Source organism: Podarcis pityusensis (assembly GCF_964106645.2).
Source record: "Podarcis pityusensis genome assembly, chromosome: 15".
Classification (NCBI taxonomy): Eukaryota; Metazoa; Chordata; class Lepidosauria; order Squamata; family Lacertidae; genus Podarcis; species Podarcis pityusensis.
This window is the reverse complement of record NC_138040.1, coordinates 7,137,399-7,158,469: the sequence shown is the minus strand read 5'-3', so window position 1 is coordinate 7,158,469 and position 21,071 is coordinate 7,137,399. Positions and strand designations below refer to the sequence as shown.

The following is a 21,071-nucleotide window of genomic DNA, read 5'->3' as shown; positions in this document are numbered from 1 at the left end:
ACTGCCCTTTCGAGCTCCTGTATAGCGTTCTCTTTTGCGATCTGTAAGTCCTGCTGTGTTAAATAAATATTTATCTTGGCATATTTTGAAAGTCTGAGCATGTGTGGTTTTTCTTCCCCCTCCCCACTTTTTTAAAGAGTCCAGAAATGCATCTGGTTGCCATCAGCAAAAAAATTAAAAAAAAATTAAGCCCTTAAAAGTTTAAAGCAATCGTATCCCCTTCCACTTCAAACGTCTCTCTCTCTCTTAAAATCTTCCAGAGGGGTAGCTGCATTAGTCTGTTGCTGCAAGAACAACAGAGTTATTACAACATAAGCTTTTGGGGACTAGACTGCACTTCATGAGATATGTGAAGTGAATTCATCGGTTTTCTGAGATAGCAATTATTATGTCATTGTTGCTGGCCATTCACAGAAGAGTTGTCGGTAACACAGACACCCTGATATTGGAAGCCAGTTAACACACATAGTGCGACAAACATGCATTGTTCTCATCCAGTACGCAGTGATGGACAAGAGCTCTGTTTGTGGCTGAGAGACACGTTGCTCAGGCTCAAGAGCTTGGGCACAGTTTCTAGGGCATCATAGGGCCAAGGATGACAATTCATGAAGGGTGATAGCTATGTCCTCCCTTCTTAGACGCACAAGCCCTGCTGGATCTGCCCTGAACCTCCGGACAGTCATCTTCCTTGGATATCCACAAGTCGTAGTGTTACGAGAGAGGGAGGAAAACTTTTCTCTGTCCACTTTCTCTCAGCCGTGCATATTTCTGCCATGCCACCTCTTGCTTGCCTTTTCGCTGTAAACAGGAGGAGTTGCACCATCCAGCCTTCCTCCACAAAACTATTGAGTTGCTGAAGCAAGGCATTCTGTCCCGCTTGCCTCCCTGTGCCAACTCCATTTTCTCCCTTCCTTTCCAACTGGCACTCTGTGTTCTTTGGGTTCTGAGCATGCTTAGTCCTCATTGGTGTATTTTTTTTTTTTGGAGGGCTTTTGTGCCCCCTTAGGGTCTGTTTTCAAGATGATGTCATCCTTCTGCAAGCCTCAGAGTTCTCCCAAATCATACTTCTCTGTCGCCCACTTCAGCTCCCGTTCTTCTGGAGCTCCACTGTTCGCTACTAGAGATAACATTCTTCCCCTGCCCCCCAGCCAACTAGAGAGGGGGTTCCCATGAAAGTACAGTGGTACCTCGGGTTACAGACGCTTCAGGTTACAAACTCCGCTAACCCAGAAATAGGACCTCGGGTTAAGAACTTTGCTTCAGGATGAGAACAGAAATTGCACGGCAGCAGTGGGAGGCCCCATTAGCTAAAGTGGTGCTTCAGGTTAAGAACAGTTTCAGGTTAAGGATGGACCTCCGGAATGAATTAAGTACGTAACCAGAGGTACCACTGTAATAATCTGCAGATGAAGGCTTCTTTCCAGGTATGGGGGAACATAAGAAGGGCTGCCTCACATCTAGTCTGACTGTTGGCTCTCTAGCTTTTAGTATTGTTTACACTGATTCACAGCAGCTTTCCAGATTTTCCAGCAGGGGCCATTCCTAGCTCTACCTGGAGATGCCGAGGCTTGAACCTGGGACCTTGTGCATGCTGGGCAGTAGACACAGCTACTGTGTACACACTGCATGTCTAAAGCCCATGACTTCCCCCAAAGAATCCTGGGAACTGAAGTTTGTTGAATCATAGCTCTGTGTGAGGTGAACTACAGTTCCCATGATCCTTGCGGGGAAAGCCATGTGCTTTGAATGTCTAGTATGTGGGCCCTTAGCCATGATGCCTACAATTTATATCCAGTTGCCGGGTATCGCAGGTGGAGAGAGTCCTGCCATGCTCAGGTCCTGCTTTGTGGTTTCCCATTGAAGCATCTGGTTGATTGCTGTGAGAGCAGGATGCTGGGCCTCTAATCTGGTCCAACAGGTGTGCTCTTATTTCCTTACAGCATTTGCTCCATTAACTAGGGTCGGAAAAGACTCTCATGGATCAGCACCATTTACTTAGCGAGGGGGCAGGTAGGGCATACCATGCATATTTTGTGGCTGTACCTGTGATCAGGCCTTAAGGCAGCCTGGTGCAGTTTCCAAAGGGTGGAAGATTTGAGGGCGATGACTGGATTATCCGCAAGGCCAACACACCAAAGAACTGAGTGGAGATGAGCTTTGCCGTGCGCGCTCAAAGAATTGTGGGGAAAGCTTGTAAAAGGGGCAGCTTTAAAAAGGGCCACCAACGTTTCATTTAAAGTGGTTTAGTTCCCCAAAGGAATCCAAGATGGCTAACAATTTAAGAAAAGAACCACGCCTAACAACACCCGTGTTATTTGTTTCACGAGATTTATGCACCACTCCATTGTAAGAAAGCTTCAAAGAGGTTCAAAAGGATAAAGCAATGAAATTGTCAGTAAAAAGGGTTGAAACCCATTATATAAAATCTTCAAAGGATACGTAATATCAATGATTAAAAGCAGATTAAAACAAATGTCAACACTCTACATATCTGGGTAAAGGTAAGGGTAAAGGGACCCCTGACCATTAGGTCCAGTCGTGACCGACTCTAGGGTTGCAGCGCTCATCTCGCTTTATTGGCCGAGGGAGCCGACGTACAGCTTCCAGGTCATGTGGCCAGCATGACTAAGCCGCTTCTGGCGAACCAGAGCAGCGCACGGAAACGCCATTTACCTTCCCGCCGGAGCAGTACCTATTTATCTACTTGCACTTTGAGGTGCTTTCGAACTGCTAGGTTGGCAGGAGCAGGGACCGAGGAATGGGAGCTCACCCCGTCGCACGGATTCGAACCGCTGACCTTCTGATCAGCAAGTCCTTGGCTCTGTGGTTTAACCCACAGCACCACCCGCGTCCCTACATATCTGGGTAGTCTTGCCTAAACAGAAACATTTTCAGCAAGAGTACTGGAAAGAGTACAGCAAAGTGGCCTGCCTGATATCACTAGGCAGGGGAGCTCCAAAGTGAGGCTGCTGCCACACTAACAAGCAGCCTTTCAACAAGGGCGATGACCAGCCCATTTAAAGCCACCAGGTTTTTGCTGGCCTCCTGAAACGGTAAAGTGGCCTTAGCCAACCTGGGTCCTGCCAGATGTTTTGGACTACGACTGCCTAGGAATGGTGGGAGTTGTAGTCCCAAACATCCAGGTTGCGGAAGGTTGCAGTATAGAGATGGCCTGGTGAACCTCAGTTGGCAGAGCATTCCACAGGGTAGGTCCCGCTACAGAAACGAACCATAGTTTGTGCCAGCTTCAGTCGCACACTAACCAGGTGAGTGTTGATGCCTTTGGGGATGTGTTCCAGGGTGTGTGGGTAGAAGCCTTATTCCCACCCACCGCCCATTCCAGTTTTCTAAGGCAGGGAAGCTCTGCTCGTGTTTCAGCCCCGTTGCCAGAAATCCAGAATGAAACTTAAGTTTTAATGCAACATGAGCCTGCCAAGAAGTAGCGATGGCTTTATAGGGGAGAAGAGACTATCAATGGCGTCTAGTCCTGATGGCTGTAGGCTGCTTCTGGTATCAGAGAAAGTTTGTTTTAAAAGAAAACCCACACCTAGCATTTTGGCATCCGCAGGGTTGGGTTGTGGCTTTTCAGTAATGAGTCAAACATGTAAAGCAGAGGTGAGGAACATGTGGCCTTCAAGATATTGCTGCGCTCAGCATCCCTGGTCTGCTCACCAGGTTGACTTGGAGTCCAGCAACATCTGGGAAGGGATCACACATTCCCCATCCCCACCATAAACCTCTTCCCAGTCTTGTCTACTCTGACGGGCAGTGGGCCTCCAAAGTCTTGGGGCAGAGAAGGGTCCTCCCCAGGCTCTCCTGCCTTGGGATGGGGAAGCTGTGGTCCTTCAGATACTGCTGGACCCCCAGCTCCCATCAACCCAGACTGGTCATGCTGTGGAAGGGCTGGTGTTCATTGGAACTGGTGGGGCACACAGCAGGGATCCCCAAATAGGTGAAGCCAGAGCCAGTGGGAGACAGGGCTAACTAATTCCAGTTTTGCCTCCTACCTCCTCCTGCCTGCTGAGTTGTACAAGGGTGGGCACTGAGGCTAAAGAGGAGGAATCTAATGGGCACTGCGACACTGTGAACCAGCTGTATTTAAGAAGGAAGGCAGGTGAGGCCTGGCTGGAGGCAGACTGAGCTACGTGGGGCAATGCCCCATTTGCCTTAATGTACCAGCCTTCACTGGAGTCCAACAACTGGAAGGCCACAGTGTCTCTCATTCCTGAAGCAAAATAAGAACAGCCTAGTGATGTGTTGAAACGCAGTGCTTAGGAAAGCCTTCTAGAAAGGGTATGTCTTAGCTGTCTGCTGAAGGACAGGTAAAGATGGAGTCGGGCCAGCTTCCCTTGTTCTGTAGCTGTGGATTTACAAGAACAACAATCTTTGAGCCCTGATCTTTGAGCTCAGACACTGTACTTATGACGGCAGAGGATCATAGAGCAGGTTTCACAGGTCAGTAGGTACAGATGGGAGCTGCCAGTTTTTGACATACTCTGGTGTTCTCCAAAATGGCACCATCTTTGGATTTGACTTGTGTCACTGTTTGCTGAAAACACTGGTCACTAGTGCTTCTAATGGTTGGGTCTTCTCCTTCTCTTTTTCTCTGTCTCTCCCTTTCTAGATCTCGATGACTTGAAAGGGACCACCTTTGGAAGCTTCAGCAACGGCTCCACTCTGAGTGGCTTCCCAAGCTATGATTGGTCTGACAAAGACGACGCCTACCAAAGCAGGAAGTCCCTCCCCTTCCCCTTTCCTCCAGGAAGTGGCTCCTCCTTGGCCACCTCCATCCTCCAGAAGAAAGAGACTCTGTTTGGCAGCTCGGAGAACATCACCTTGACCACTGTTTCCAAAGTCACCACCTTTGCAAGTGAGGATGCTCTCCAGGACGTGAAGTTCTCACCTTTTGCTAACTTCAAAGAACCTGACCCTCAGTCTGCGGACCTGAGTGACGATGACGTTGAAGGCTTTGGGGAGTTTGCAAGGCCTTTGGCAGAGACATCTGGAAGCCCAGCTGTAGGCACGCCCCAAGAGGCTGACTCAGCTGGCCTCTCCGTAGAAGCAGCCAAAGAAGGCACAGACGACTTTGGAGAGTTTCAGAGCGAGAAGCCCAAAATCAGCAAATTTGACTTCTTACTGGCAACTTCCCAAGGGAAGGTGAAATCGAGTGAAGAAATGATCAAGAGTGAGCTTGCAACGTTCGACCTCTCTGTTCAAGGTGAGTGCCTACATTGGCCTCCAGCTGTTCTGGACTACAGCTCCCATCAGCCCCAGCCAAAAAAGGGGCCTTGCTCCCTGCTAGAGCATCTGCTTTGCATGCGGAACATCCTGGAGAAGCAAGATGCAGAACTACATAAGCCTTTGTTCTGATTCAGCAGAGCTGCTTTTTAGGAAAGTATTTGCAAACTACATTTGGCCTCTGATCTTCCTAGCCTGCATAGTATCAAGCAATTCTTTAACACTTTAGGGCAAGTAACTTGCTATTATTTTTAATTGAAGTTTTGATTTTCACGGATCTGTGTTCTGCCTCTCAGTGCAACATTCATATTGACCTGGTTTGCACAGAACACTAAGCCATGGTTCGTTTAACAAACCATAACTCAATCATGAGTTGTCCCACAGATAAGCCAACAAACTCTGTCTTCTTTCTCCAAAGTTTGGTTTATTTTCTAGCTGCTATCGCTCTTGCCTCATGTCTTTGTACCTTGGTTAGCATCTGGGGAGGGACGGTCAAACAAAGCATGGTTAAGGAAGGGTGCTGGCTTCACATATAACACCAAACCATATTTAAAACAAATCAAACTTTGTAACACAGCGGCAAACCATGGCTTCAGGTCACGATTTTTTGGCAGTAAACAAACCATAGTAAAGCCACTGAGCAGGGTTCTCACATAATGCTAAGCCATGGTTTAATAAAACATAGTTGAACAAACTATTGCTTAGTGTTACGTGTGAACGAGGCCAAGGTCTTTTCTTCTTCTTTTTCATAGAATAATAAAATTGTAAAGTTAGAAGGGTCATCTAGTCCAACCCCCAGTAATGCAGGAATCTCAGCTAAATCATATGTGACAGATAGCCGGTTAACCTCTGCTTAAAATCCTCCAAGGATGAGAGTCCACCACCTCTTTTGGGAGTCCGTTCCACTGTCAGACAGCTCTTACTGTCAAAAAGTTCTTTTGAGGTTCTTATTCTTAAGGCTCTGTTCAGAACTGGGGCATACACACAACCCTGACTTTCATGTGTTGTGTTTCTTTCCAGGATCTCACAAACGGAGCCTGAGTTTGGGCGACAGAGAGATCAGCCGCTCCTCACCTTTGCCACCTCCGGAGCAGCCGTTTCGAGATCGGTCAAATACCCTCAGTGAGAAGCCAGCCCTGCCCGTCATCCGAGACAAGTACAAAGATCTCACGGGGGAAGTGGAGGTAAGGAGAGATTGTCAGAGAGGAATTCCGGGAGGCCTATCCTCTTTTAGGGACCTAGGTAGCGCTGTGGGTTAAACCACAGAGCCTAGGGCTTGCCGATCAGAAGGTCGGCGGTTCGAATCCGCTGACGGGGTGAACTCCTGTTTCTTGGTCCCTGCTCCTGCCAACCTAGCAGTTCGAAAGCACCTCAAAGCACAAGTAGATAAATAGGTACCACTCCGGCGGGAAGGTAAATGGTGTTTCAGTGCACTGTTCTGGTTTGCCAGAAGCGGCTTAGTCATGCTGGCCACATGACCAGGAAGCTGTACGCCGGCTCCCTCGGCCTATAGAGCGAGATGAGCACCGCAACCCCAGAGTCGGTCACGACTGGACCTAATGGTCAGGGGTCCCTTTACCTTTACCTTATCCTCTTTTAACAGCTGAACATACGTGTAGGAATCACAGAATAGAATTTCCTGGATGTTACCACTAGAGACTGCAGGTGTGGTACGTTCTCAGACATTATAAACAAAACTTTTTGCTTGTGGGGAAAAAAGATAATTACATTCTCCTCTTCCTGAGTTTTCTATACTAAGGGAGTTGTGTTTTAATAGAGAGGGAGCATATTGGAGTTGAGATTTCCCCTTCTTGCTGTGCAAAGTGGTAGAATCCCAGAAAGGACTATGCCACAATATTGCTGAACGTGTAGAATCATAGAATTCTAGAGTTGGAAGGTACCCCCTGAGGGCTGTCTAGTCCAGCCCCCTGCAAGGTTCTTTGGTGGTGGTGTTCAGATAGTGCTTTTTTGGAGCTTTTGATCCCTGCCATCCTGGCATGCAGGATGTATTTCGCCTAGGTTAGAAATACAGAAACATAGGAAACTGCCTTATGCTGAGTCAGACCATTGGGTCCATCTAGATCAATACTGTCTGCACTGACTGGCAGCGGCTTTCCAGGGTTTCAGGCAAGGGGACCTTCCCACCCCTACCTGGAGATGCCAAGGATTGAACCTATGACCTTCTGCATGCAAAGCAAGGGCTATACCTCTGAGCTATGGGCCTTCCCCAAAGGATACTCTCCCCATCTTTTTATATCCTCCAACCAGTGTGGGCTTGGGTATATTACATTGATGGACCACTTCCCAATTTCCACATGAAAACCACCTTTATCTTTCTGGGAGCTTTCTTTGCTTTTTGCTACCTCTGTGTAGCAGGGGAGGGGAATCACTTATAAGGCAGTCATTGCTAGTTCTGATTTATTTGTTTATTTTTGAAACCTGTGGAATTCTGCTTCTTCTTTTCCACCCAGGAAAGTGAGAGATATGCCTATGAATGGCAGAGATGTTTAGAAAGTGCTCTCCAGGTAAGTACGTCAAAATAACATCCTTCTCCTTTGTATACCTCATGTGGGATGGTCACAGGTTTTGATACTGTGTGCATGCGCCAGCACCTATGCATAAATGCACAGATAGAAAAGAGTTACTATCATTTAATTAGAACTACAGTACAGTGGTACCTCAGAAGTCAAACGGAATCCGTACCGGAAGTCCGTTCGACTTCCAAAATGTTCGGGAACCAAGGCGTGGCTTCCGATTGGCTGCAGGAAGCCCCTGCAGCCAATCAGAAGCTGCGGAAGCTGCAACGGATGTTCGGGTTCCAAAGAACGTTCGCAAACCGGAAAAATCACTTCCGGGTTTGCGACGTTTGGGAGCCAAAATGTTCGCCTGTCAAGGTGTTTGACTACCAAGGTACGACTGTACATCTCACCGCAGTGGGAAACCACCATCTGCTGGGGTGGAGAGGAATAATTTACGTGTGAAAATGGATGGAGGATTAAATCTATAGATTAAAATTTAAACCTCCTATCCCACATGTGTGGGAGAAATGCAAAAATAAGCAGGCTTTCTAGCAGAGGAAAAACACTTGGATGTTTTGCAGCTTTCTGAAGCGTAGGAATAAAGCAGTTATACCATTTTTTATCCCTTTTTGTTTGTGGTCTTCTGACCTTCCTTCCTTTTCACCCCCATTGCAGAGAATGAACCACCTGTTTTTTAGTAAGATAAACAAAAAGGTTTACTTACATTTCAATGCAGGCAGAAAATACAGCAAAGTAGTTTGCAGAAAAATATTTCTAATATTACAGCAGAATAAAAATTGGTGGTCTCAAAATAGGGTACCTGTGTCTGGAACCCCCAGAGACACATTTGCTTGTCTTGGAAGCAAGGTGAATGGAGAAAGTCTCCTCAGACGTGAAAGGAACTGTAAGGGGTTATATCCATTGTTACAGAATTCCTGCCCAGAGGAGGCAACGGAAGTGGCCACACAGAGAGACGGTTCTCTCTAGGAAGTTTAAGGACTCTCTGTGTACTAACTCTGTTCTTGTCTAACAAAACATGCATTTGTGATTGGGCTGCAAACCTCTGGGTGGAGCCAGAGGCAACAGTGGGTGGAGCAACAAATGCAAATTTTTGCCTTTGTACAGTTGGCTAGTTTCTGCACCCATTCCACACACCCCTCTTTCCTCCACCAATCAGACAAGCAAGAGGCATTGTCAAAGTTCAGGGACGCACTCCAGCCAGGCAAAACCACCTGGGTTGGGAAGCAGGGCTGCTGCAGGGGGTGGTCTGGGGAGGTTTCCAAGGGCCAGACGGCGAGACCTCCAGGGCCACATGCAGCCTGAAGTTCCTCTTCTCTGGCATAATGTGAATGCACGGATGTGGCAGATATTTTGGAGATAAGCAGGCCTGGGCTGGAGGCTCCATGGGGATGCTATGAACACTGTCCTGAGTTCAGCAAGAACGAACTAATGTCTCTTGTGTGTTAGGTCATCAAGAAGGCAAACGACACCCTGAACGGAATCAGCAGCTCCTCAGTCTGCACCGAAGTGATCCACTCCGCGCAAGGCATGGAGTACTTATTAGGTATGGATTTTACCGCATCTCATGAAGATGAGGAATTAAAACAGGGAGCAAATACACCCTACAGCTCTGCTTGGGATGTGCCTCCTTTTTTTTAAGCGGAAGGAGAAAAGTATTTTCCCACTTTCTGAAACCTCATTTGTTTTTGTTTTTTCCCCTCCCTCCATCTACCCTTTAGATTTCTCTGTAGTTGATGCGCTGTGTGAGATTCTGATGCTCTTGTTTTATTTATTTATTTAAAAAATGTTTATAGACATCTATTTCAACAACCAAAATCAAAGTGGTTTGCAACTAAGTTACATAAAAGCATACAAGGGTGTGTGGCCCGGGGAGAATTCTGAGGGCCAGAGATAGAAGCCTGGAGGGCCACATTCATTTTGGTTCCTCACTCCTGCCATCTGAGAGTTGCCATGCCTCCTGTGACCCCTCCACCCTCACCTTTGATCTCTCAACAGGGGTTGTCGAGGTTTATAGAGTCACCAAACGGGTAGAGCTGGGCATCAAAGCCACAGCCGTCTGTAGCGAGAAGCTCCAGCTACTGCTGAAGGACATTGACAAAGTGTGGAACAACCTGATCAGTTTCATGTCGCTTGCTGCTTTAACGGTAAGGCCTTTTGTGTGGTACGTCTCTTGTGGTGGGCCCACTTAGGCATATTTTGCTCTGCTCCCAGTGTTCAGACTCTGAGTGCCGTTGGAGATACGGATTGTTTAGATGTGCTTAATGCTTTTTGATTGCTGTAAATAATCTTTTGTTTCTCAATGGTTGTTTTATTTTTTAATTGTTTGCTGTGCTGAGCTGCTTTGGGTGAAAACATGAGACAGAAATTTAATAATGATGGTGATGGTGATGCAGCCAAGGCTAGATGGACAAAAAGTAGACTGTGTTTCTGTGAACCAAGATAGCATGGAAGATAGAAGGTAGAGAACAGATTAGAACAGGGGTCAGCAAACATTTTCAGCAGGGGGCCGGTCCACTGTCCCTCAGACCTTGTCTGGGGCTGGACTATATTTTTTTGGGGGGGGGGGAAATGATGCAAGAGCACCACACGCCCCGGTGGTTGCTTACCTGTGTCTTGTGAGTGGCAGGGGCTGGTGGTGGTGGCAGCAGCGGGACAATGAGCAGCATGTGAAAGGGCTCTGGAGAGGGGCTGCTTAAATTGGCGGCTGCTCGAGTGCTGCTGCTGCTGCTGGCACCAGCAAAGCCCAGCTCCCTTCCTCCTCTAGGCAGGGCGGGGAGAAGCCAGGAGGAGGGAGGGAGGAGGTGGTGCCGCCACCATGTGAGGGAGGGGGAAAGAACGCACGCACTGGCGATCCACACAGCGATTCTTGGACCGTCTGCGGGCCGGATCCAGAAGGCAATTGGACTGGATCTGGCCCGTGGGCTTTAGTTTGCCTATTCATGGATTAGAAGGTAGAAGGCAGCTTAGAAGAAGTTGGAAGCTAGAAGAGACCATGGAAGATAACTTAGAACAAGGCAGAAGATAGGTACTTATGAGCAATATACTGATTCCGACCTCTGTTGTTCCTCCTACAGCCTGACGAAAACTCGCTCGATTTTTCCTCCTGTATGCTTCGCCCGGGAATCAAAAACGCCCAAGAACTGGCTTGTGGGGTGTGCCTCTTGAATGTAAATTCTCGAAGCAAAGTAAGTAGAGGCTGTGTCGTCATAATTTTTTTTTACATCTCCCCACCTATCTCAACCCGTTTGCATTTGCTGCCTTCCACCCTTGCATTTGCTCCACTAATTTTAACAAGCACCCGGAGCATCCAGCGACCTCATCGCAAGTAGCTTTTGTAGAAAGCCGCATCGCGGGCAGAGCTGAGTTCCTTCCGAAACACCCTCTGCCGCCCGTCCGAATGCATGTTGTTGCTGCTGCTGCTGCTTCCAGCTCGGGTGGAGACCCCAGGCAGCCTTAGTGGAGCCCGCAAAGTTGGGAAGTAAGAGATACGAGTCCCTGGGCCTGTGTGGATCCACCCAGCAAGGCAACACAGTCTTCCTCAAATAAAAGTGTAGTGGCCTTCCAGATATGAGACTCAAACTCTTGTTAGCCCCAGCTGGCATGGCCAGCAGCCAGGAAGGATGAGAACTGCAGCTGGGCAACGTCCAGAGAATCTCAAGTTACCCGGCATTGTTTTATAGGGCAAGAGTCAACACTGTGATGGCCTCCAGTGATGGGCGTTGCAGTCTGACAGTACCTGTCGGGTCACAGGTGCTCCCGATTACTTGTAACTTATTTCCTAGGCAACTGGAGGGTTGACTCTGGAGTCAGGAGTCCCCTGCAGCCGGCTTGGAGCCTCGTATCTTCTTTCTTCGTAAGAGACAAGCCCCACAGGCTTCAGAAACTCGGATTGTCAGTGGGATATATTGGAGCAGCTCTAAAAACCCCGCTGTGTGGAGCGGGATGGGGACTCTTAAAACAGGAGCGAGTTTGGTTGGCAGCCAGCTCCCCTCTTTTGGCGATTATATTTTGACCCTTTTCTGGTTTCGACGTTGTTTTCAGAAAGAAGAGAAGCCTCCGGAGGAACCTCCTAGAGAAGTACGGACCCGTGAAAGCTATATATATATATTTCCTTTTAATGTTTGCCCTAAGCAAGGTGGTAGCGGGGACCGTTGCCACCCTCCTCCGTTTGTCTCCAGTTAACAATTTCTGTGCCTCTCCCTCTCTCTAACCTCTCAATTTTAATCAACTAACACGCACTCGAGTCCGTTCCCCTAAAGGGCCTGGTTCAAACTGAATGCTTAGTGCAAGCCTGCAAGCATGTGGGCCTTCCAGAAAGGAGACAAGTAGCTGCTTTGTTCCGTCCTGTGGTCCTGCTGCCGCCTGCTAAACCATGCTTTGGCCAAGTGTGTCATCTGAACCCAGTTTCATGGCTTGTCTCACTCTAGACAAACCACAAACTCTGATCAAAGTTAGTTCTATACTTCACCGCTCGTGAGGAGATGAACGGCAAGCCCGGGTCCAGATGATGCGCTGAGCCTAAAGCTGGGACAGAGGAGGATCGAAGAAGGGACACTCTCCTCTCGGGGAGCCTGCATTCTTGCACATTCCCACTAATCCATGGTTTCGCTTAGTGCTGCGCAGAAACCGAGTCTTTCTCGTGTCGGCATGCCTGTTGCTTTGTGAATAGATCTGCTTTTTTGTGGTGGTCTGTGTTGTGGTGTGGCAGAAAGAGTTGTCTGTGTCGTTGGCTCCTACCTATCTTGCCTTGCGTGTTTGTGGCAGGAGGGGCTTGCGCCGTCCATCCCCACTGTGCATGAAGATGTTAAAAACTTTTCAGGTTTTGATGGTTGGGGGGGTCTGTGGGGGTCACCTTCTCTTTCAAGTTTGTGGGGGGGTCTAGTTCAGCCTGATGACTGCTTCTCCTAGCTCCTGCGTGTTGTTCAAGGTGTGGGGTTCTGTGTGCTCCACGATTCCTCCATGGGAGCAAAGACTAGCTGGGCTCCATCATTTGCAACAAATTAAGGGGCTTTACCCAAGGATACTTCATTTATTTTTATCCACACAAGTGGGTCTGTGCAAAGTTAGGGGTTGTTTTCAAAGCTGGTGTACAGTCACCTTATTATACTCCTACAGCTGTTTCTCACACGATTACATAGAATCTCTTAAAGTCATGGAAGTGTTTTGCATTCTGGATATCTGAGAAGTGAATAGCTGCGACTTCAGACCAGCGAGAAAACAAGTGCATTTCTTCCACTCCCCCAAAAGCAGCACTCTTCCCAAAGTACTCCACGTGCTTGCTCAGCCATTGACAAATCAGCCCTGGGGTGTTTGTGTGTGTGGGCTGCTTCCTTGAAAAGCGGCTTGCCAGCAACGCCCAAGTCGGAAACTGCTCTCAGGTGCATTTCAGCTCCTTTGTGGTTTCCCACGCTAGATTTAAGCCGGCAAAACCTTGCAGTGCGTCCTCCTTGCCTCCTAATGGGAGTGCCCCCGGTTCAGGGTTCTGCCGTGCTTTCTCCCATGATATAATATCACACGATTTGGCAGGCTGACTGGATTTCACATGAATTTTGGGGCAAGGGGAACATTCCCCTGCTGGGATGCAGCCATCCAAAAGGTCCCTTCTCTTTCTAGGAAGGGCAGGCAGTGCTTTTCAGTCCAAATTCTACCTTTGTACAGCAGCCCAGGGTCTACATGCCATCTCTGCATCCAGGCAAGCGAGAGGCACGATCAAGGACACATTTGCAGCCAGGAAAGCAAGTGGTCTGGGTGTGAAGCAAGGCCAGTGAGGGGTGTGGCCTAGAGAGGGTCCTGAAAGCCAGGTAAAGAGGCTTAGAGGGCCGCAGGCCTAAGGTTCCTCTCACTCCTTGTCTTATAGCCTCCTGCCTTGCCTGAGATGGAAGGAGCACCGTGCCATAAACAAACAAAATAGATTCTGCCTTCAACCAACCTCTTTCTCTTCCCACTTCTTTAAAAGAGCTGTCTTTAAATGCTCTTTTCGATCGCACAAATTGGAGATTGAGGACCCTCTGTTGCTGGTTTATCCCAGAGCTGTGGCCATGGTTTGATGGCGATGGCTTGCAAGCTGTAAGGAAGCTCCACAAAGAGACTGAATGTGTTTGTTGGCTGTCAATGTGTGCCTGTGCGTCGCCAGCATCCAGGCCTCTCTCCGTGGTGCAATGTTTCAGTACATGGGAGCATCCCGGTGGTTCCTAACTCTGCTGTTTGTTTGTTTCCCCTCTTCTTCCCCGCAGGCCTTTAACTCGGAAACGGACAATTTCAAACTTGCTTACGGAGGTCACCAGTATCACGCCAGCTGCGCCAACTTCTGGATCAACTGCGTTGAGCCCAAACCCCCGGGCCTCATTTTGCCTGACCTACTTTAAGCAGACTTTGTTCCTTCACCTTCGGCTTGGTCTCGATAGGGGAAGAATACACTGGAGGGGCATTGGGGGTGGGGTGGGGAGGGCTGTCAGTAGATGTGGAAACTGTTCTGAGCTAGCGCTTAGGGCAGTCATCCCTAGGCTGGAGTGCTCCAGACGTTCTGGGCTACAGATCCATGGCCATGCTGGCTGCGGGCTGGGAGTTGTAGTCTGCTGCACCCGGACGTCTCCAGCTTGGGGGAAGACTGGGTTCAAGCGTGTATATATAAAACGTTTGTTTTTAGACTAGCTGTTCTCTTCCAAAAGGGTGAAAGCCACTATGTTTTTTAAATCTGCAAATTCCCTGTGATGGACTTCTCTAGCATTTGGAAATATCCACTGATTTGTGGGTGGGGTGGAGGCGTGGATTGCACTCAGGCACAAACTGTGTTTCTCAAGTGGCGTTTGACCAGCACAGTCTGCCCTTCAAATTTTGGCAAATTTCTTGTCTGCTTAATGAAGGTGGAGGGATCTCTCCACCCCCTGCAAGTGATAACCTCTGTTTCAAGTGGCTTAGAGCCCCTACGATGACAAAGTCAGAAGGAGACAGGGCTGGCTCGGGATCCTTGTTGGGTGGTTCTTGTTTTTTGAGCAAGGTCTTGGATAGTTTCTCACTTCTCACCTCATATGTACCTGGTGAGCTCCCAAAACCAGGTTTAAGTGCCAGGGGTCCCCTTCTCCCCACCTCCTTCCCCCTACCCCACCCCACTGACAAGGCACTCTTGGCTTTAAGCATGTCAGCTCAGAATTGCTTGCAGGTTTTCTCAGACAAAACTACCATTACTGAGTTTTGGGGCACAGGCACGAAACAATTGGGCAGATCCATGCCGTAGATTTCAAGCAAATCTGGCGCACACTTGAAGCACGTGACTTCCCCCAAGTAGACTGTGGTTTGTGAAGGGTGCTGAGCACTGTAGCGCTGCGAGGGGGAAGCTACAGTTCCCAGGATTCATTGGGGTGTGGAGTCGTGCGTTTTAAACGTGTGTTGGCTTTGTTTTAAATCTGCGAGTCTGCCCTTAAAGAAGCCCCCCCCCCCGGCACTTTGAAAGCAGCTGATCTTTACAGCCTCGAGACCTCTCCCTAGAATGAATCAGCTGTCAAATTTGGCAGTGTGGAATAAAAATAGACATGCGGAATGGCGGAGGGCTCTCAAAGTGTGAAATTGTGGGGGGGTTTCTTTTTGCTTCTTCTAAAGGGCATTACCACTGTTTGCGACTCCATTAAGTTTGCAGAGAGAGTGAGAGCCTCCAAAGGGTATAACCGGCTTATATCGATTAAATGGCCGTTTCTCAAACGCACCCTCTTTGTGGTACGCTGACAATTTGAGGGTGGCTGGGGGAGGCGGCCTCTTTCCTCTTTTGAGCAAGCAGGTCGTATCGTTTTGCGGCTTCGAGAGGGCAATGGTGCAGAGAACGCAGTGGAGCAAAATGGTCTTTTCTTTCTTTCCCCATTCCCTTTCTTCAGTACCTCCAGACTGCAAACCACCTCGCTGAAACCGAAGGCGGGCGGGGAGCTGTTTAATTAGGCTTAAACGAAGCAAGCAGCCTGATTATACCATTAAACCAGGTATAGGCAAACTCACCCTCCAGATGTTTTGGGACTACAACTCCCATCATCCCTAGCTTACAGGACCAGTGGCCAGGGATGATGGGAATTGTAGTCCCAAACATCTGGAGGGCCGGAGTTTGCCTATGCCTGCATTAAACAATTAATGCTCGTGCCTCTCTCTTTTTTTAGAGACTTGCCCGCTGTGAGCTTTTGATCTCTCCCTTCACTTGGATTGGCAACCTGATGCTGCTCCCTTGGTTGGAGGTTGGCGGGGACTGGCCTAGTGATGTCCCATCTCCCAGTGTGCTGTGCTTCATGATCCACTATTGTTGAAGTTATTCCCCCATTCCACCATTGGCAGCGCTTAGGACTGCAGGGTGGGGGACCTCTGGCCCACAGGCTGAATTAGGGGTCCCAGTTTCCCCTTCCCCAGAAACCCCACCTTCCCCACACCTGGTGCATCATGTGGATGTCAGGTGTGGGGCAACCAAAGGCACAGTTGGGAGCTGGTTGCTGCGTATGCCCGCTGTGAGCTTTTGATCTCTCCCAGCTTGTGGCCAGCTTGTTTATACATATCGCAATCTGGTGAGTTTCCTCTCTAGCTGAGGACCAGATCCACCGAAAGCACAGCCTGACAACTGGAGGCGCAGCTTAGGTCTCCTTTAACAGCTGCAAAGAATTTCCAGCACATTCCAACTTTTTCCCATCCTGATGCTTCAGCGAGGAGGGAAGGAGCCTGGCCACCAAATTTCTCCTGGCTTTAGAAATCTGAAAAGCGCCGTAGGGCAGAGAGCAGGAGCTGCAGGAAGGAAACAGCTCGTCAGATGGTTATATATTCCCTTGGGTGTTTCGCTTCCATGGAACAATGAGCTGCCTCGTTTTGGGTGGATGCACCCTTTCAATCCAGTCTTGCGTGGTTGGCCAAACCGTAGTCAGGACTCCAGTGGATTCAGTAAATAGCTGCTCATAAGGAAATTATCTTTTGGTGCCTTTAATCACACCCAAAAATGTTAGTGTTTGGGAGTCATAAGTGCTAATGGGATCAAACTTGGGGGTGCTGTCAGAAGACACTAAACTTGGCTCTCGCATCAGTGGTGCAGTGGGAAACTTAATATCTTGAGCACCAATGACAATGTGGCAAAAAGAGTGATCTGCTTTATCTTTCATCCTGCATCTTTCCATAGAGAAAAGTGCACACTCTCTGCATAGTGCTTCCCTGGGAGAAGCAGCGTCCTCTGAACTTCCCCCCTGGCATTCAGCTACTAAGACCCCACCGCAGGTCTTCTATGGCTCAGGCGCATCAGCAAGCCTGACATGCCTAAATTTGAACCATGGGAATGATCTCATGCATGTTGCTGAATCAGACCGATCTGCACATAACGGAGGAGTTGGGTTTTTTTTATTAGCAGTTCCAGTGAGACTAAGCAACGAAACATCATCCCACAAGTTGTTGGAGCGCCTCAACCGCAAACCTGAGTATTCAAGCACTGGGGGCAAAAGTGCCCCTCATCCAAGGAGGATGTCAATTTTTTATGTGCTAATTTTTCTCTCCAGATTGCTCTTTAGCCTGTATTCAGACAGGCCGAGGATTGAGAGAGAAAAAGATCAGTCTGCGGGAAGCAAAGGCAGCTCTTCAGGTCAAATTACGGCAGAGCTTATTGAACTGTGCCTGTGTTTAAGGCTCACGACGGATCTGGGAAGGGAAAATAATCTCCTGGCTTCTGTTAGTCACAGTGCCTTGTATAGTCCACCAAAGGAACATTCGCGGAAAGGGGGAGAAAATAACAATACACAAACGAAACACCTTTCTTTGTGTTTTTGCGACGTGAGCAATGTTTGTTTTTCACTGATGAAGGCTGGTTGTGTTGAAGATGGAGGAGCCTGGAATGGGCTTCTTCTGCTATAGTGTATCCAACTCATTCGGAAGACTGGCGTTGTGTTCATCCATCCCCTGCGCTGTGATCCTGTTAGCCAAGGGCCCCGGTGTCCTTGGAAACTGTATCCAAGGTTACGGTGTTTTTCCGAGGCTTCATTGTATAAGGTTCTGCTTCTCTCTGCCTCGCAGCCGTGCTTTGAGTGCGGGTTGGCAACTACGAGGAAGGTTTTCATAAGCTGGTCTTTCCATCTTTCTAGCCTTTTGACTTCATTTCTCTTTAAAAAACAAAACCCGCACATTTTCTTTCTTGGGTGAAGCAAAATGCTAACGGTTGTGCGACATTTTGTTCATTTCTAAATATACAGATGGGGGGGGGGCTTTTGTTTTTTGTAGGGTGGGGTCTCTGCTTGTGAACTGTGTTCTGTCTTTTTGCATGCATCTTAGCTGCAGGTTTCCCTTTTCCTTAAACCTGTTTCAAAATGTTTCACAGCCCTTGTGTGTCTGCCTGTTCCTTCCTTGACTGTGTTCCAGAAGCTCAGTCCCTTGAAAAATGGCTCTAAAGTCACAGCCACATGTTCAAAGCACGTGGCTTCCTGCAAAGAGTCCTGCCACTTCTAGTTTGCCGAGGATGCTGGGAATTGTAGCTCTGCGGTGTGAAAACTACAGATCCCATGATTCCTTGGGGGAAGCCGTGCCTCTTAAAGTGGTAGAAACACGCTATCAACATACGGTTTAGAAATGTCCGTTGATGCGTTTGATGTTGAAAAGTGGGGCCAGGGGTGGAGAGTGAGGTTGGGCAGCGGAGCCCAAACCTATGGTCAGGTCCATCCACGTTAGGGATGGGTTAAGTTGAGGTCCTCCATATGTCATTGGACTGCAGCTCCCCATCATCCCTGAACTTTGGGCATCCTGGCTGGTGGGAATTGTAAAGCCAAGAGAACCACAGGTAAATCAAGCAACTCAGAAGCCATATTTGTGCTTCAACAAGATGGCTTTATCCTGCCCAACACAGATTACCAGCCCTGCAGTCCAAGGCAGGCAAATAAGGCAATGCCATTCCTCTGACAGCAGGAGCCCAGCGTGGTCTTTTGGATCATGGCAGGCAAAATGGGGGGGTCTCTCCCCCCCCCCCCGCAGCATCCACTACTGGGAGCTTCCGGTATCCTGATTTCTCACTCTCTGTTGAGATGTGCAACCTTCAAAAAGCTCCCCACCCATTTAGTGTCGTACCTGGGCAGTCACGTGGGGAAGGATCTGATGCAGCTGAGTTGCCCACCCTGTAGAAAGTACAGCGCAGGAGCCAATATAGAGCCCCTACTCAGGGGGAAGTGAGTCACACGTAGTCCCCATTGAAATCTATGTGTCAGCATTAGTTGCAGCGAAAGGCAAATCCTTTCTATTCGGTCGATAATCTGCCTTGGATTGGGGCCGTATTCACTAAAGGCTCTAGAAAACCCGGCAATTCTGCTTTCGTTTCACGTTTCGGAGGAGGAGGTGGGGAGAACTGCTCTGCTACGGCAAACCAGGCCACAACTAATAAAGGGAATAAAATGAATCAAAACCCCATTCCACGGATGAAGTCTGATTAATTGCATATCAGTGATTGGAGTGGCATAGCAAAATGATACCCCTTTCTGAAATTAAGATAAAATAAAGCTGCTGTTTTATTGCTACACTAACTTATATAGATGTACAGTATATGATTCCCCCCCCCCTTCGGTCTTTTTTTTAAATTGGTCTTATTCAGCTCTTTGGATGGTACCCAAAAGGAGAGGCGATGCAGCTTTAAAAGGGCTGCTTCAGGAGGAGAGAGAGATCTTTTAACATCTTGGCTGCCTCCAAAGTGGTTTTGTGGTTGACTCGACTGTGATCTAAGGTCTTGTTTTACTTTGCGGTGTGTGCTGTTGCCGATTTTATAAAAAAAAACCCTTTTGAGAGAGAGTGAGAGTGGTCCTGTTTTTAATTCCCAGTGTCTGTCTGCTCTCGCAGTGGTGTACAAACTCGTTTTATTGATCCCTGTGAAATTTCCTGATCTTCAATAAAGCGCTCTTCTTTTCTTTTTATTTCCTTTTACTTCCGAAAAAAAGGTTATTTGAAGCTTAATAAAAATAAAAACGAACCTTCACTGATGCTCAGCTCGCATGTTTTTCATCCTGTTAGAGCTCAGAGACACTTAGCCAAATGGACTGCCGGTAGTAGCAGGTTCAGGATACACCAGAAGGAAGAAGGTCTTCTGTACTGGCTCCACTGGTTCCATCCAACTCAGTATTGTTGACGCTGGCTGCGGCTCTCCAGGATTTTGGGTGGGTTTATTTCCCCAGCCCTACCTGGAGATGCCAAGGATTGAACCTAGGACCTACTTGCCCACAGCGCAGGTGCCCTACCACTGAATGGCAGCCCTAAATGAATATAAGATTCTAATCCTCATGGTTCTGAAAGAGAGGGCTAATTGCAGACTGGCAGCAGGTTTCCACATGGTACTTTCCCAGCTGTACCTGGACATGTCAGGCACACGGTCTGTCTGCCACTGAGTTACAGCCCTTCACTTGACATTCCCACAAGATGTTAAAGGAGAAGAGACTGGACAAATTGATGGAGGATGGATCTAACAGGCGTGATGAGGAAAGTGGAGCCTGCAGCTGCAGAGGCAGTGTATCTCCAGAATACCTGGTAATGGGTCAAGCAACAGAGGAGGAACACTGTTTTCATAAACTCCCTAAAAGAATCTTGATGGAAATGAGATGCTGGAGTAGTTAGTCTTTGTTGACTTTGGGGTCCCAGATGCTGCTGGACTACAACTCCCATAAACCTCAGCCAGGTGACTCCACTGATCAAGGCTGATGTAGTCCACCAGCATCTGAAGACCCAGTGAAAAGAGGAGAAGGAAGAAGAAGAAGGGGGAAACTCTGATTTGTATGAATCTTAGCACACATGAGGACTAGAATCTTGCTTAATGATGATGATGGGAGAGAGAAACCACTGAAGTGTACAGATCAAAAGCAGGTGGTCCGGTTCCAGTGCAGAATTTCAGAAAACACTCTTAAGGTCACAACCATGCCATACATTGAAAGCATTCTGGTATCATTTTAAAAGCTGTGACTCCCCTACCCTGAAGAATCCTGGAAACTAGCTTGTTCTAGAGCTAGGATTACCAGCACCCTCCACAAACTACAGTCCCCAGGATTCTCTGGGGGAAGCTGTGACTTGAAGCAGTAAAAGGGCTTTAAATGCATGGTGTGGGTGTAACTTGAAGTCTAATCATACCAGGCATCTGCCTCAAAGGCTAAGTATTCCTGCTGTGATATACTCCTCACTTGAAGCCATAGCCCAAGGGCCCAATGTGGCCCTGGTGATACACCCCAGGACACACATCCTTCCCTTGCCACATCCATCAACAGCCCTGTTTTGAACCCTCGAGTGTTTTTCATTGGCTGGGAAGTGTCATAGAATCAGAGTTGGGAGGGACCC

At 48.3% G+C, this 21,071-nt stretch overlaps 1 protein-coding gene across 7 annotated transcripts in view; it reads left to right on the top strand.

Annotated features, from left to right (window-relative positions):
• Window positions 1-19,666, top strand: part of SYNRG (synergin gamma) — a 57,675-nt gene extending 38,009 nt beyond the window's left edge. For 4 of the 7 annotated variants that reach the window (XM_080982781.1, XM_080982780.1, XM_080982779.1 and 1 more), the window contains 8 exons: window positions 4,625-5,218; window positions 6,259-6,422; window positions 7,710-7,763; window positions 9,225-9,321; window positions 9,774-9,922; window positions 10,853-10,963; window positions 11,820-11,855; window positions 14,012-19,666. In XM_080982781.1, coding sequence (XP_080838907.1) covers window positions 4,625-5,218; window positions 6,259-6,422; window positions 7,710-7,763; window positions 9,225-9,321; window positions 9,774-9,922; window positions 10,853-10,963; window positions 11,820-11,855; window positions 14,012-14,143 — 1,337 coding nt within the window. In that variant the 3' untranslated portion in view covers window positions 14,144-19,666. The remainder of the gene's footprint in view (window positions 1-4,624; window positions 5,219-6,258; window positions 6,423-7,709; window positions 7,764-9,224; window positions 9,322-9,773; window positions 9,923-10,852; window positions 10,964-11,819; window positions 11,856-14,011) is intronic. The other 3 variants (XM_080982778.1, XM_080982782.1, XR_013979833.1) reach the window with 2 other exon arrangements.
• Window positions 19,667-21,071: the final 1,405 nt, after the last annotated feature.